At 33.4% G+C, this 16,348-nt stretch overlaps 1 protein-coding gene across 1 annotated transcript in view; it reads left to right on the forward strand.

The window, feature by feature from the left end:
- Nfat5 (nuclear factor of activated T cells 5) overlaps nt 1–16,348 on the forward strand; it is a 116,728-nt gene that overhangs the window by 57,619 nt on the left and 42,761 nt on the right. Inside the window, exons 3-4 of the mRNA XM_010612349.3 lie at nt 7,605–8,163; nt 13,406–13,598. Of these exons, the coding sequence (XP_010610651.1) occupies nt 7,605–8,163; nt 13,406–13,598 (752 nt within the window). The remainder of the gene's footprint in view (nt 1–7,604; nt 8,164–13,405; nt 13,599–16,348) is intronic.

Raw genomic sequence — 16,348 nt, forward strand, 5'->3', positions numbered from 1 at the left:
GCTTGCGAGGGGCAGCAGAACCACTGAGCTAAATCCCCGACCCTCTGAATAGTTTCTTTAGTTTGAGAAACTGAAAGTGTAAATAAAAACTAATGGTATAAAAGATGATGTGAAATAGGAAGAAAGGGGGCAAAGGGGAAGGGGAAATGGGTGGGGTAGGGGAAAGGAAAGAAGGAAATTGAATTAATATGAGAAAATGAAAAAATGGAAACAGTATAAATAGGGAAGGAGGGAGAACCAAATAGATTATGTAAAGGTGCAAATTTCTTATGATGAATGTCATATTGTATACATATAATGTACCAATAAAATTAATTAAAAAATACCATCCCCCAAATTTAATTTTTGGGAAGCAATTTTTGGTAATGTTTTATGGGCATATTGCACTCTGACAAGGTAAAAATAATTATAGTCGTGAATTCATTAACAGTGGAGATAACATTCTGAGAAATGCATCATTAGGCAATTCCCTTGTTGTGTGAAGATCAGATAGTATACCAAATGACCTAAGGTGGCTACATAAGTAGGGACCACCATTACATATTAGTCCTTGGTTGACCAAAAAGTCACATTTTGTAATGCATGACTGTATTTTAGGAGAATTCAAATTAACAAGTAGAAAGTAATTATTTTATAATCACAATTTTTAGCCTAGGGAAGAAAAAAATGTGCTCTAATGAATCAGTAGCAAACCTTTCACCTTCAAATGTAGTGCTAATTATTTTTTGAAATAGAAACTTTTGGACCAGACATTTAATATACTGGAGCATATCTAATTTAAAATCAATTGGTAACTTCTTTGAGGAAAGATAAAGAAGTATAAAGAAATGATGGCCTGAGAAATGTAAAATTCTCCATAAGACTACAGGTATTTACTGCAGTTTAATTTATTATTCAGAATAATAAATATTATTATTTAAGAGAGTTTGGGTAAATGCACAGCCTAAAACAACATGTGAAAGAACATTCTGGTTTATGGATTAGATTGCATTTGTAAACAGGAGAATAAATTGGTGAATGTGAGTTAACAAAAATTTGGGGTAATTTTCCCACATGCCTTTATTTGGATGTTAAATTTTTAATTTAAAAAAAAGCTTTTTTAAAAACATTGCTTATTGTAACATGTAAACTCATGTTGGTGGGAAAAATTCAAATGGGAATTTGAAACGGTTTCAAACATGTAAATTAAATGATCGACCCTACATTTTTGGTGGGTTTTTTTTGTTGTTTCTGTTTTTTGTTTTTGTTTTTTGGGGTTTTTTAAATAAAGTATTCTGGATTGCTTATTTTATATGCTGGGATGCTAGTTGTTTTTTCTATTAATACACTTAACTTGCATTCTAGCTTCGCCATTCAGAGACAGGCATCGTGTGGTGGGTTGTGTGACAGTGTCTGTCCATAGTGAAGACAAATAATACCAGAGACATTAAACCCATCCAATCTCACCCAGGGTATAGGTCGGTCTCGTTTTCAGACTTCTTTATAAGTCTCTTTTTCTTTATTTCTCACTCCTTTCTTCCTTTCTTTTCTTTTTCTTTCTCTTTTTGATTTGTTTCTAAGTAGTGGATGATACTGATTGAAACTAAACCTTTTTGTAAAGTTTTAAACTTTACATTAATATAAGAAGAAGAAAAGTAGAAAAATGAAGGTTGGCATGTAAGGTGTTGACAAAGCTGGTTTGCAGCCACTTTGTGTGTTCTAGATATTTCAGTCTTTTGGCAACATGAATGTTGGCCTTATATATTTTTCTGAATCTTTCTTCTTTGATCTGAAAGTACATCCTTGTATCTGGTGACCTTTATCAGACAAGATGTTTAGATTTGAAGTCATTGTTATCATAATTATTTTTAAATATTTTGTTGTTTTTTTATGATTTTTTTCTAAATAGTCAAGTTTACTCCTTCTCAGTTCCACTATTGGTTCACTTAGCACACTTAAAAAATTTTTATGGCTTTTGTTTAAATGGCTTTTTTAGCCATCTTAATTGGTTTTGCAGAGGTTAATACACACACACACACACACACACACACACACACACACATTTTTAAATGCTAGGGAATAGATTTTATCCTGGAAGCTTAGTTAGATATCATTTCTGTTATATATTTTAAATCGGTGAAAGGTTCTCTTTTAAAGACTTCAAAAAACTATTCCTGATTTCAGACCTTTCTTTAAAAAAATAAGGTTAGCTATAATCCCAGAACACTGAGAGGCTAAGACAGGTATCCCAAATTCAAACCTCAGTGGGGTGCTGGATGTAGTAGTGTACACCTGTAATTAATCCCAACACTGGGGAGACTGAGGCCGGAAGATTGCTGCAAGTTCGAGGCCAGCCTGGGTTTTATAGCAAGACTCTGTTTCAAAAACAAACAACAGCAACAAAACCCTAAACTGGACAACTAAGAAAGACTTTGTCTCAAAATTAAAAAAAAAAATTTTTTTTTTTTTAAGTACTAGGGATGTAGCTGAGTAAAGGCCTCTGGATTCAATTTCCATTGCTGAGGAAAACAAAAAGTGTTTAGTCTTACATAAAATAATATCTTTTATGTCTTTATGCACTGAAATATTAATGGTAATTAATAACACAGTTGACAAATGTACAGCATTAGTTCTTAATTATAAAACACAGTTTCAGCATTGGGGGTATATATTACTTTGCAAGTTTCTATACATAGAAACATTTAAAATCCATTTTCATCTTTCTTATCAAATGAATAATGTTTGCAGATTCAGGGTTATCCATGCATCCCATTATGGATACTGTCAATCTTTATGTCAGTTACTTTGAATATTCATAGTGGTCCCTAGTGATTCCTTCAATTCTGCCCATACACACAATGCTGGGGATCAAACCCAGGACCTCACGCAAGCTAGGGAAGCATTTTACACTGAACTAGATCCCCAGCCCCTTCCATCAATTCTTTTTTTTTTAACTAACATTTTCTAAGTATTCATTAATAAAAAGTGCATAGTTCAAGCCCTTTATCCCAGTTGAAGTACTTAACAAAAAAATTAACAATAAATCCTGGATGGCACAGACATGATTCGTTTGGCATGATTTTAACATTTAATAACAGCAAATTTGCATTTAACTTATCACATGACCACTTTAGCTTTTCAACAAAGTAATCAGACATGGTCCATCAGTTCTTAAAAGAAGCCATATGCACAATTCACATTCACTATCATCATTGCTGGCATTTGTCACATAATTTGCTAGTTAATTTCAAATATAGAACATTGTAGATACAAAGCTGTTTACTTTTAAATTTTAAAATTAATCCACATTCAGTGGCATATAACTAATCCTAGCATTCTGGGAAACTGGCAAGCAGGTGCATACTAAGTTTCACCCTGGACTGGGTAATTTCACAAGACTAAAATTAAAAAAAAAAAATTTAGGGCCAGGGATTTAGCTCAGCGGTTTGGTGGCCTGCCTTGCAAGCGCAAGGACTCGAGTTCAATCCCCGGTACCAAAAAAAAAATTTAAAGGGTTGGGATGTAGCTCAGGAGAAAAGCAAGTACAGATAACTAAGTATTCCTCTGAGATTATGTATTTCCATTAGTAAATTGTAGATTGGTTCATCACTTTTGTCTTTGGTTCGTGGTTTTCTCTGTGGTCACAGAAAATGCTGTGTGAAAAAAAAACTTCTATGTAAACTAGACTAGATTCAAAGATAATTATTTCACAAGTGAAAATGAAAATTTATTCATATACCACTTAGATAAGAGAATAGTTTTAAGAAAATTTTCCAGATTTATAAAGAATTTGTAAGAGACTTAAAGAACAAATAAGATTATGAAGTAGAAATACATTATAATTACTCTGCTCCTGCAGGAAATAAAAGCAATATTAAAGTATTTTTTTGTGGAGTTTCTGTGTTTTTAATATGCAACAATGATAGATAGACTCTGAATTCCTAATTGCAAATAGAGACTGCCAAAAAGGTGTTGAGGAAATGGTTAGCATATTTTGTTTGTGTGAAATTATAAATAAAAGGAGTAGGGGCTGGGGATTTGGCTCAGTGGTTCTGCCACCTGCCTCATAAGCTCAGGTCCCTAGTTTGAGCCCCGGTACCCATAAAGAAAGAAAGAAATTGGGCCGGGGATTTAGCTCAGTGGTTTGGTGGCCTGCCTCGCAAGTGCAAGGACCCGAGTTCGATTCCCGGTACCACAAATAAATAAACAAACAAATAAATAAATAAATGGATTATATAAGTGGGGCAGGGTAGTATTATTACACTTTAGTTCGACTGTCAGTTAAACTGTTTCTTGCTCTTTTATTTAGTAATAATAATGATTCCAAGGTCTTTAAAAAGTATATTTACAATGTCCAGGAGTATTCTTTAGTGCTTTTCTGGGAATGCTTGGAATTGATGAATTAGTGTTTAGAAATCTAAAAGGTTTTTAAATGTCATTTTTATATATATTTACAGTTTAATTAGGACGCTATTAAGGATATTTTTATTTATAGATTAATATCCAAGTAGATAATTTGGCTTATAGTTCTAGAAAAGAAAGGTATTGGCACTCTCTTTGTAGAAATAGTTATCTTTAAACCCTAAGTTTTTTCCCTGTATCAGATAATGCTATTGTAATGACGTATATCCAGAGCATTTTGAGTAGTAAGTCTGCTTTTTCTTCAGCTGACATTTATTTGCCAAAATAATACACTTGCTAAATTTTAGTTTCTGATTGACTATAAAACAAAGTTCTCATGTTACTCTGTTTGGGTTCAATTAATTTATTAGAGGTGCTCACAGCCCTCAGGGTTGCATGTACTTAATACTAGCTAGGTGAAGAGTTACTTAGGACATGGTCTAGAAAGGGTACTGAGTGCTGAAACTTGAACCCCTGATAGAGTTTGGATGTGCTTCTCCCAGTCCCAGCACATGAATATGTTTCTTGTTTACCTCCCTGGAGCCCGCGAACTCAGTCCTTTTGAATTTTTATGGATGCTTCATTATGTAGGTGTGATTTATTAGACCATTAGCCATTCATGATCAACTCAACCTCAGTGCCTTTGGTCTCTCCCTGGTGGTGGGATGATAAGACTGTGAATTCTAACCCTCTAAACTCATGGGTAGCTTCCAACAAGCAGCTAGCTCCCCCATATCCATAGACTCCAAAAATCATGTTACTAGTATAAACTCAAGAATTGTTGAACAGGGCTTGTTATAAATAAATAACAAAGGACTGTCCTTTGCCTTTATCATTCTGAAGCTAATGGCCAAATTTTTAACCAAAAATACTTTTTGCTTTTATCACTTTGGAAATTATACACACAAACACACAGATACACACACGTGCATATAGTTACAGTATTGCAACCACATAGCTTGCTTTTGAATTCATTATTGCTTTTAATGTATACAGTACTTTCCATCTGTCTTTGACAAGGATCCTTGTGATGTTCATATTCTTTATTCTCGAATGCATAATACCGAGATTCAAAAAGGATGGTTGCAGGAAAGCTGCTTTATAGAAATACAGGTTCACAGCATTAATGCTGCATGCTTTGTATGTTCCACTGCAAATATTGCATGCTGCCTACTTGTATTTCTCTGAAAATAAAAAAACATAGGCATATATGCACACACAAACATTTAGTATCGTTTTTGCCAATAGTTGGAACAAATGGAGGAATGTTAGACATATTTTTCCTGTTTTTTTCTAAAATAAGTTCTGTCACAATTTTTCAAAAAGCAAAGAGAAAATTATACTTAAACCCAAAGTGGCTACAAATCAGCTCCTAAACTGTCACTGACAGTAGCATTTAGATTTTGTAGTTTTTGCAGATCTTTAAAAATATTTATTAAGAAAACATTGCATGATAAAAAATTGATAAATTTTTCTTTAAATTGGAATGCAGTTTAAAAGTGACTGAATTTTCTAATTTCAGCTACTGCATTTGACGAGAATACAAATTAGAAAATGGAACTGGTATCTAATTCTTTTAGGTTCTTTGACATGTAGTAGGGGAAAAATCTTTCAGTGTGGAATTGTGTAGATCATAGTCTTGATGGCTAAAATACTGTGTTCCTCAGCTTTGACAGCAATGAAAAATTCTGGGTGGTTATAGTCTTTTCTAATAAATAATTTTGATACGTTTTCAATTTAAATATAATTGGCATTTGGCTTTTGATTATCTAAACATTGAGATTCGTATATTTTGCTCTTTATAATTGATATGAAAATGAATTAAGAAATAGATCTCAATAATTGCAGTTTCTATGATAAGTACGTCACAACTTTATTGTACACATTAAAATGACTGTGGCATATAAGTGGCTAAAGATAATATTAATTTTAGACTTAAACACATCTTTTAGCAGCATTGTCCAATAATTGATTTTTGTGTGTACATTTGTAAACTTTTCTTTATCTCATATGAGATAAAATGTTATTTATATAAATTTACCAAAACAACTTTCAGTCTAGGGAATGTTAGTGTAACTATTAAGATTATGCTTTTGAAGGTCAAACTATTAACTTCAATGTGACTATAAGTTGCCACATTGTCTAAAAATAACTACTTAATCTTTTTAGCTAGGCAGAATATGTAGATGATATTTTTTAAATCTTTTTATGAAAAGTATTTCTGATGTTCTCCAGAGATATTTCATGCTTATGAGATTTTTCATGTTTATTATTACATTAGGAAACCCTCTTGATAACCATAATTAAGCAGGCCCTTTAAAAGAAGGAAGAAATAGATAGTGGCAACCATTTTCTGCGCATATATTCAAGTAATTTATAAGAGAATCCACCTAGTAACCACTCCTTATCCTGCATTTCATTCAGTCTTAAAGGATAGATTTATTTATTTTAGAGCTCATGGTTTTGAACTGCTACTTCTAGCTTCTTGAGACTGAATGCTTGTTTATATCTTCTAGAACCCAGTATGTTCCAAATCAAAAATTTTCCACCTTTATTCTCCCATATTTTACAGCCAATCTCAGTGATGATGGTACCAGCTCCATTTTCCCTCCAATTCAGTTGATTATATATTTTTTCTATTTATTTCTCATTTTATAATTAATATCTGGAATAATAAGCAGATCTTTTCTCATTTATTTTCTCATATTTTTATTCCAGGATTTGCCTCTGAAGCAGGGAGTGTCTGCATTAAAAATGACCTGTAGTTCTCTGCTTCATAGGTTAGAAACTTATTTTAATATTTTGTGGCTAAGCACAGTCCCACTTTTCAAATTCTATAATGAATTATTTAATTGGCATTGAATGTGGACCACAGGCATATATTTTATATTGGGGTTTTCTTTATTACTTTAAATGATTAAATTTCAACAGAACATCCAGCTGAGGCAATAAAAGTTTTATTCTTGCTTTACAGCTTAAAACATTAGATTTTAAAATTCTGTCGATTATAACACAAGTGTAATTATGCTATTTGGGCATTTAAAAAAATAACATTTGTTAGGCCTTACATTGCTTGAAGCATTTATATTCTAAAACTTAACCAAATTCCAACTATTCATTTTGGGGAAAAACAATCAGCTCACAAATCATATTTTCAATGGGACTGCTAGCCAGCATAGGTGAAAATGTGTATAGTGTATTTACTCTTGGATTGTACACTGCAGATGCTTCTTCAGCTCCCTCCTCTTCCTCCATGGGCGGTGCTTGCAGCTCCTTTACCACCTCTTCCAGCCCTACCATTTATTCTACCTCAGTCACCGACAGCAAGGCTATGCAAGTGGAGAGCTGCTCCTCAGCTGTGGGGGTAAGTAACAGAGGGGTAAGTGAAAAGCAGTTAACCAGTAACACAGTTCAGCAGCATCCATCAACCCCGAAGAGGCACACAGTTTTGTACATCTCACCACCACCTGAGGACTTGCTGGATAACAGTCGGATGTCCTGCCAGGATGAGGGGTGTGGATTGGAATCTGAGCAGAGCTGCAGTATGTGGATGGAGGATTCCCCCTCCAACTTCAGTAACATGAGCACCAGTTCCTACAATGATAACACTGAGGTACCTCGTAAATCACGAAAACGAAATCCAAAGCAGAGGCCGGGGGTCAAACGACGAGATTGTGAAGAATCTAATATGGATATATTTGATGCCGACAGTGCCAAAGCACCTCACTATGTGCTTTCTCAGCTTACTACGGACAGCAAAAGCAACTCAAAAGCTGGAAATGGGTTGGTATTCACATTTTTTAAAGTTCTATCACCATTTTACAAAACAAAACAAAAATTCCCAATTTTTCTTAATTGCTCAGCTACAGTTTGCATATAAAGGAAAGATATTAATTTTATCATTGAAATAAATGACAATTTTAACTTAAAATAACCAAGTTTAACTAAAGAAAAAAAATGACAATAGATTGCAGGAACAAGTATCTCATTAAGAGGATAGCTAGGTAATAGAAAATAATCTGTTTTGCCCGTTTTTGTTTTTGTGGTACTGGGGATTGAACTCCAGACCTTATGTGCGCTAGGCACGTATTCTATCACTGAACTATACCCCCAGGCCTTTGTACATTTTATTTCGAAAAAGAGTTTCACCAAGTTTGACTAGGCTAGCCTTGAACTGGTGACTTCTCTAAGTTTCCTGGTCTAGCTTTGAACTTGTGATTCCTCAGCCTATGTAGCTGGGATTGTGGGCATATGCCAGCACATCCAGCTGAAAATAATTCGTTTAGAAATAATTTTTAAATTTCAAATGGATTTTAAAACATTTTTTTCATAGAAATAGCATTGTAGTAGCTAGACCAATTCAAAATATTCTTCCAAAGCTAATTTGTATTCTTTTTTAAATTATATTTTTATGTAATTCACTCCATTTCCATTTTTTAGAAGATTTTAGACATTTTCTCTTTACGTAATGAAAACAAGGAAATATTAAACTAATGGTTTGATTCTCATTTAGGTTCATTTGTCTTAACCTTTTTCTTTTGATATGTTGTGCAATTCAGGAGTTTTGTTTCGTTTTGTTTTTTCTTTTTTCTTTTTAAATCACTACTTTTCCCCTGGGTTACTTATTGAGAGGGTAATGAAATAGGAACATGGTACTTGTTTAAGTTTTCATTCATCTCTCCTAGTTCACACCTGCTCATCAAGAGTATGTCAATACCTACATTGTAGAAAATTTACCTCTATAATGCAGACTAGTGTGGTTTATTTTGACTTTTAATTTTTTCAGTATTTTACTCGTAATTTTAATTACTAGACTTTTTAAATAAGATTTTTCCTGTGTGTTCAGTATAGTTTAATAAAATTTAACTCATTAAATTTTGAGAATTACTCTTGGGAAGCAGCATCACATCTTTTAATTGACCCAGAATCCTTTACAATTTTAGGTTATCACAACAAGCAGTTCAGAAGCTTTAGCTTGGTTTACTAATTGATAAAATCAGTGATCTCATTAACATTAAAAATCTGGTTGAATATTATAGATAATATTCTTAATATATTAAACTTGTCCTTACATTCACTCATTTTCAAAGTAATATCTATCATTTAAGGAGGAAATATAGACTGTACTACTTGCTTTTATACTTTGATTTAAAACTCCTTTGGAATTACATTAGTAAATAAAAACACATATTTAAATGCTTGTCAGTTTTAGCAAGTCCGGAGTAAGAGATTTCCTAAAAGAAAAAGGATAAGGCAAGGTGCGGTGGTGCACATGTGTAATCCCCAGCATTCAGAAGGCTGAGGCAGGAGCATTGCCTTAAGTTCAAGGCCAATCTGGGCTGCATAGTGAATTAAGGCTAGCCTGAAGGACATAGTGAGGCCCTGTCTCAAAAAAATAAGCGGCGAGGGTAGAGGAAATAAAGAGAAAAAAAAACCTCTGGGGTATCCTTGCTAAAATGTTCGCATTTAACAGTCAGAAATTACAGACCATGATATTTGTAAGACTACTACATAAAAATCAAAGATCTAAAGCATAATGAAATACCATAGGTCACTTAAGTAAATGTGACTGACTAGTAGCACAGATCTAAAAGGTTTATGAATGTCATTAAAAACACATACATGTTTATTTGGTCTTCAGTAGAGAAAATCTTTATGAAATTCTAATGGAAGAGATTTTCATATTTGTACTAAAATAGATTTCAAAGGTTCAAATTAAAAGCAAATAAAGTTTGGCTTAGGGATAGTTAATACAGTGATTTGCAGTTGCTAATTAAAGAGATATCTTGACCTACATCTTTTCTGCTTCTGCTTTTGTATGATAGATATATCTTAGAAATGATTTGAGGTTACCCAGGGAAAGTATAATGACATTGGTCAAGACAAAATCTCTCATGAAATAATTCATGGAGCAGAAACTCCATCAAGCAGCAGAAGAAATGTCCAGCTTCTTAGGTAATGGAAAATTATTTGACACTAGTATATGGAAATGATGAAGACGTTTAAAAGTTGAATTTATAATAAGTATTGAAGAAAGGATGGAACCATATGTGAGATACATAGAAAAACAGGCCTTGAATGCAGTTTTTTTAGAGCATCTCATTCTAATAACCTATCTTCAAAGTGAGAAAGATATTAGAAACATGAAACTTTTAAATGCTTTGAGTGTTAAGTTATATAGCTTTAGATCTGTTGTGGCTAATGTATCATAATTTGCAATTTACATAATGCTCAGTGTTAAGAAAGTAAAGTATACTTTTAAAATGTTGTATTAAATACCAGATAGAATCTTGATAACCTGTGGATGGAAATATCATTGTTTCTAAATAAAATTTTATAATTTATTGGGGAAAAAACGATTTAAAAAGATTCCATAGCATTCTTATTTCTTTCAAATAAATGTCCAGAGAATCAGCAGACCTATGTCTCTTCTAGATATTTTTAGAAGATAGGATGTCATGTGAAATCTATTTTAGGCATTTTGCACTGAAAGTTATTTTTGTGACATAGTCAGAAGGCTTATCAAGCACCAAATAATTAGAATATCATTTAAAGACTGAATAGAATATGCTACAAGAGTGAATTTTCCTTTTTAGTTGCCATTTAGAAGTAAAATCCCAGCTTTGGGTGTAGCTCACTGGTAGAATACTTACTTGCCTATCATGCTCGATTCCCTGAGTTTGATCCCCAGCACTCAGAACTGGGTACCAAAAAAAAAAAAAAGAGTAGTAAGGTCCTAAATAAGGGTCACTTTTTTCCCTTAAGCCTACATACCTTAAGTATTTATAATTTCAGTGGCAACTTTCCAATAATTAGTTCATGTTTTCACTATTTTACTTGTCTATAGATCTAGATACGTATGTTTTCCAATTTCTTTAAACAGGTAATATAGTTCTAAGTACTTTAAAATATCACTTAAATTTTTTAATTCCATGTACTATTAAATACATACTTGTGAACTCACTCAACAGGCTTCATCTCAGTTAAAGTATTTTATTTTACTGGAATAATAAAAGTCACTTTTGTGTATTTACCCTGATTAAAATATTAGCTTGGCTAGCATAAGTAAATATAAAAATTGCATCTGGCTAATTGACATCAATACAAATTAAATTTACTTATATTACAAATTAAAAATTTCCCTTTTTTGTTACAAAGTCTATAGATATGAATTATAAATGTTTGAAAAATACAGCAGAATAACGTATAATCTAGTTGACACAGCTGCTACTATTATTTTGTTATATTATCTTCTAGTTCTTTTACAAGTATATGAGAGGAATGTTTGTACATTATTTCCATAAGTGACTTTTTTGCCTTGATGTTGACAAGTGTAAAACAAAGTATTCTTTTAGAATTACGCATTATTCAGACCAGATGTTTGAATCTCTACCCAGAATGATGAAAAAAGAAGTAAGGTTTATTAAGCTCGTTCTTTCAGCTTTTTTTTTTTTAAATGGATCTGGCTGTATCATTTTGATAATTTTGTTCATAGAATTTATTTTTTCAAGGTCTGTTAGTGACTTACATAGGTTATCTTTGATTTAATTATGTGAAACATAGGAATGGCATTCCTTGTCTAGTTAGGTTGTGTTGTTTCTCATATTAACATTATACAGTAGAAGCTTCATTTTTCTTCTGGTTTTCTGTTTGTTCTTTTAATCTATCTGCTTGCCTTCATTAACAAATCTTCAGCACCTCTTATATGAACCTGTGCAATCTTAGGGCATTACAGCATAGCTCTTATCCTCAGAACTTTTCTCTTCATTACTTACTGCATTTCTGTGTCCATTCTGTCTCTTCTGTCCTCCATTCTTCTGCCCTTTTCCTAGTCAGGAGGTTTAGCCAATCCTCATTTCTATTGATGGTACTGCCTTCTCTCTCTTCTTGATGATTGAGGGATCAACTTGTTTCCACCCAGAGGGGTAAAGATTCGAGTGAGATTTATGGCTCTTTAACTCTGCTGTGTTTGATCATATTCCTTCTGGTACTTGGTTATTTATGAAGGAGGTTTTGTCTACATTGTCCTATGGTTTCTGAATCTTTAATATAAATAAAAAAGCTTTATAGGTGCTTATTTAAAATATACATGGATAATTTAAAATCTACTTCATGTTGCTCAAAGAAAAAAAATGACAAAATGATTTTTAAATTAGCATATATTCACATTGCTTCAGTTACTTTATGGAGAGAATGTGCTGTCATGAAGTTTAACCACTATTAGGAATATTGTTTTTATTTGAACATACATTCTGTCTAGCACATGTATTATTAACAAATAAATGTTAAAATACAAATTAAAAATTATTCCAATGCTGTAAAGCCCACATTATAAAAATTTTAATTGAAAGCTTTAGTTATTTATTCACAAATAAAGCTACTCTGAAAAATCACTTCTGACAAAGATTATTTAGACAAACTTATTTCCCAATAAAAATTGAATCACTGTTTTTTATTTTCTTATTTTGATTGAGAAATAGATTGAAAAGAGTATATTGTAAATATCTTTGTTTTAGGCCTTTTTGAGGGGTAGGGATGGTACTGAGGATTAATCCAGGAACCTGGTATCTTCTAGGTAAAAACTCTACCACTGAGCCACATCCCCAGCCTTTTTTTTTTAAGGCCTCTGTGTGTGTGTGTACACATGTTGTACTGGGTTTTGGTTCTTTTGCTTTGCAAGTTTGACTAGAAAATAATAGTTAACCTTTTATGTTTATGTAAAAGTCATACACAATTTAAAAATTTTATCTTGCTTGAAGTATTAAACTTTATTGTGCTCAATCTTACTCCTTACTCATATATATTCTTTCTCTTGTCCAACTTTTTTTTTACATTAAATAAGTAAATTTTGTTTAAAAATTTAAAAGGTATTTTGCTTATGGAATATATCTTCCTTTAGGCTGTGTTTTGTCAGTAAGCTAGCAGTTGTTGTTAATTGTATTGTCTGTTTTGTATATTTGTCTTAGGTAGCTTTTGTAGAAAACTATTTTTGATATTTTCTTCATGTTGTTCTTTCCTTTCTCAGAACATTAGACAACCAAAAAGGAACGGGAGTAAAGAAGAGCCCTATGTTGTGTGGACAGTATCCTGTTAAAAGCGAAGGAAAGGAGCTGAAAATAGTTGTACAACCTGAAACCCAGCACCGAGCTCGGTACCTGACTGAGGGCAGCCGTGGCTCAGTAAAAGACAGAACTCAGCAAGGCTTTCCTACAGTAAAGGTATTTTATTTAGTAAGATATGGAAAAAGAAAATTTCCAATTTTCTTTTAATCTCAGCTAAAGCTGCCTAAAACAGAAGGCTTGAATTGAGTGCTGAGATTGAAGGCATGTGCCATGCCTGGCATCTCTTTGTTTTGTTTTGTTTTGTTTTGTTTTTTGTACCAGGACCTTGTGCTTGTGAGGTATGCAGCAGAACCACTGAGCTGAATTAAATCTCTGGCCCATCTTTATTTGTTTTTTTGAGGCAGGGTCTTACTATGTTGTTTTAGGTAGCCTTGCACTCACTATGTAGGCCAGGCTGGCCTCAAACTCAAGAGTTATCCTCTTGTCTCAGCCTCATGAGTGCTGGGGTTACAGGTATGTGCTACCATGCCCCCATCCAAACTTTATAGTTAAGAAGAAATTTTTAGATGAATACAAAGAAATAAAGTAGTTTTTTTTTTTTTTTTGGTACTGGGGATCAAACTTGGGACCTTGCACTTGTGAGGTAGGTGGCAGAACCACTGAGCTAAATCCCTGGCCCTAAAATAGAAATGTTTAAAGACTTGGGAAAGAAGTTTGTTGTTGTTGTTGTTTGTTTTTGTTTTTGGTACTGGGGATCAAACTCAGGACCTTGTGCTTACAAGGCAGGCAGGCGGTGGAACCACTGAGCTAAATCCCTGGCCTAGGAAATAATATTTTTGAGAAGGCTAAAGTAATCAGAACTATTTAATACAGAAAAGAATTTGTTGATATGTAACTTAAATCTTACTTTAAAAAAATAGAATACACAAGGACCCAAGTTCAGTCCCCGGTACCAAAAAAATAAAAAATAAAAAGATAGGATATCAGTTAAGTCTCTTCAGAACTTAGAATAAAGTAAAAATGGGGGGTTTATTATCCTGTTATAAAAAGTATTTCTCTTTGAAGATAAAACAAAAAACAATGGTATGGAAGATGTTTTACAGTTGCCTCTAATCCTTGAAAAATACTACATAGGGGGAAATTTTGGCTCATTACATGATAGAATCTTATTAAATACACTTTGAGTAAATGTTTGTTGAACAGTGTGTCAAGACTAAAATAGAGATGGACTGCCTTTCATTTTATATTTGAATGAAATTATGCTTGAAACTTGGGATCTGGAAACTTGCCCATGGCCTTTTGTAAGCTTAGTTAAGAGTTAACATATGCATCATTCTAACCCTAGCCTTACCGACCAAACCCATCCCCAATCACTCAAACCCAATACAAGTTACAGAAAATGTGAAAAATTTACATTGTGATTTATGTAAATATTTTTCTATCTAGACATTTTGATAATGTCAATATTTTTAGTCTTTTTACCTTGACTTTAAGTTAGTTGTGTCATGTACTGTCCAAGTAAGATGCATTTTAGATTAATTGCTTTACATGATAGGAAATGAATTGACTAACCTTAAAAGTTTATTTATTGGGCCAGGGATTTAGCTCAGTGATTCTGCTGCCTGCCTCGCAAGCGCAAGGACCCAAGTTTGATCCCCCAGTACAAAAAAAAAACTTTATTCATTCAACAAATATTAATGCTGCTCTATGGTAGCACTGGTCTAGGTTTTGCTGATTATGTGATTTGCTTATTGCTTATTTGTATTATGAGAATCATTTCACAGAGATGCCAGTATCTCAGGACAACAAAGATATAGGACTTTTCTAAAGCCCTTGGGAATACTCTATTTGAGTTACCTTGTTATTTTCTGCATTCTGCATCACCTGCTTCAGTGCTTTAACTACAAACATCAAGAATCAAAGTTGGAGGGCTGGGGATTTAGCTCAGCGCCTCGGTGGCCTGCCTTGCAAGCGCAAGGACCCAAGTTCAGTCCCCGGTACCAAGAAAAAGAATCAAAGTTGGGCCAGGTGTGGTGGCACACACCTATAATCGCATCACTCAGGAGGCTGAGGCAGGAGGATTGCTGTGCTATCTAGTGAGTTCCAGGGTCATTCTCAAATACATAGTGAGACCCTGTCTAAAAAAGAATCAAAGTTGGAAACATTTCGTCTCAACTGCATTCATTCATTCAATCATTCATTCATTCATTTATTTGGTACCGGGGATTGAACACGGGTCCTTGCTCTTGCAAGGCAGGCCACCGAACCACTGAGCTAAATCCCCGGCCCTCAACTGCTTTTAAATGTTTACTCTTCACCATATGAATTATAATTTATGAAAGCTTTTCTGGATACATATAATGATCTATGGATTTTGGTTTGAAATAGCAGTTTTTAAACCATAATGCTTGGTCCAGGATTATTTGTCTATTATTCATACAGCTACACCTTAAACACGTTTGTACTCAACACAGCTTTAAATGAGAAATAATAACTCATTTAATGATGAAGATAATGCCACTAATGCAGCCCAATAATGTAATACCACTAATGATAAAGATAATGCCACAGTGAATTTTCTCATCATTGGTAGTATTAAAGTCCTCAATAACTTAAGTGCTACGTAAGAGTTGTGTGCTCATTCTTACTTGCTTGTACAAATAAATTACAAATGAGAATTTATCTAACATCTAAAGTTTTCATTAAAACAGTACCACAGAAAGCCTGGCATGGTGGCACACACCTATAATCCCAGCACTCTGAGGCTGAGGCAGGAGGATCGCTGTGAGTTTGAGACCAAACTGGGCTACATAGTGAGTTCCAGGTCAGTCTCAAATTCATAGTGAGACCCTGTCTCAAAGAACAAAACAGCAGCAGCAGCAGCAAAAACAATATATATATATATA

This window comes from Fukomys damarensis, unplaced genomic scaffold (assembly GCF_012274545.1).
Source record: "Fukomys damarensis isolate Sample0158 unplaced genomic scaffold, DMR_v1.0_HiC HiC_scaffold_32, whole genome shotgun sequence".
NCBI lineage: Eukaryota > Metazoa > Chordata > Mammalia > Rodentia > Bathyergidae > Fukomys > Fukomys damarensis.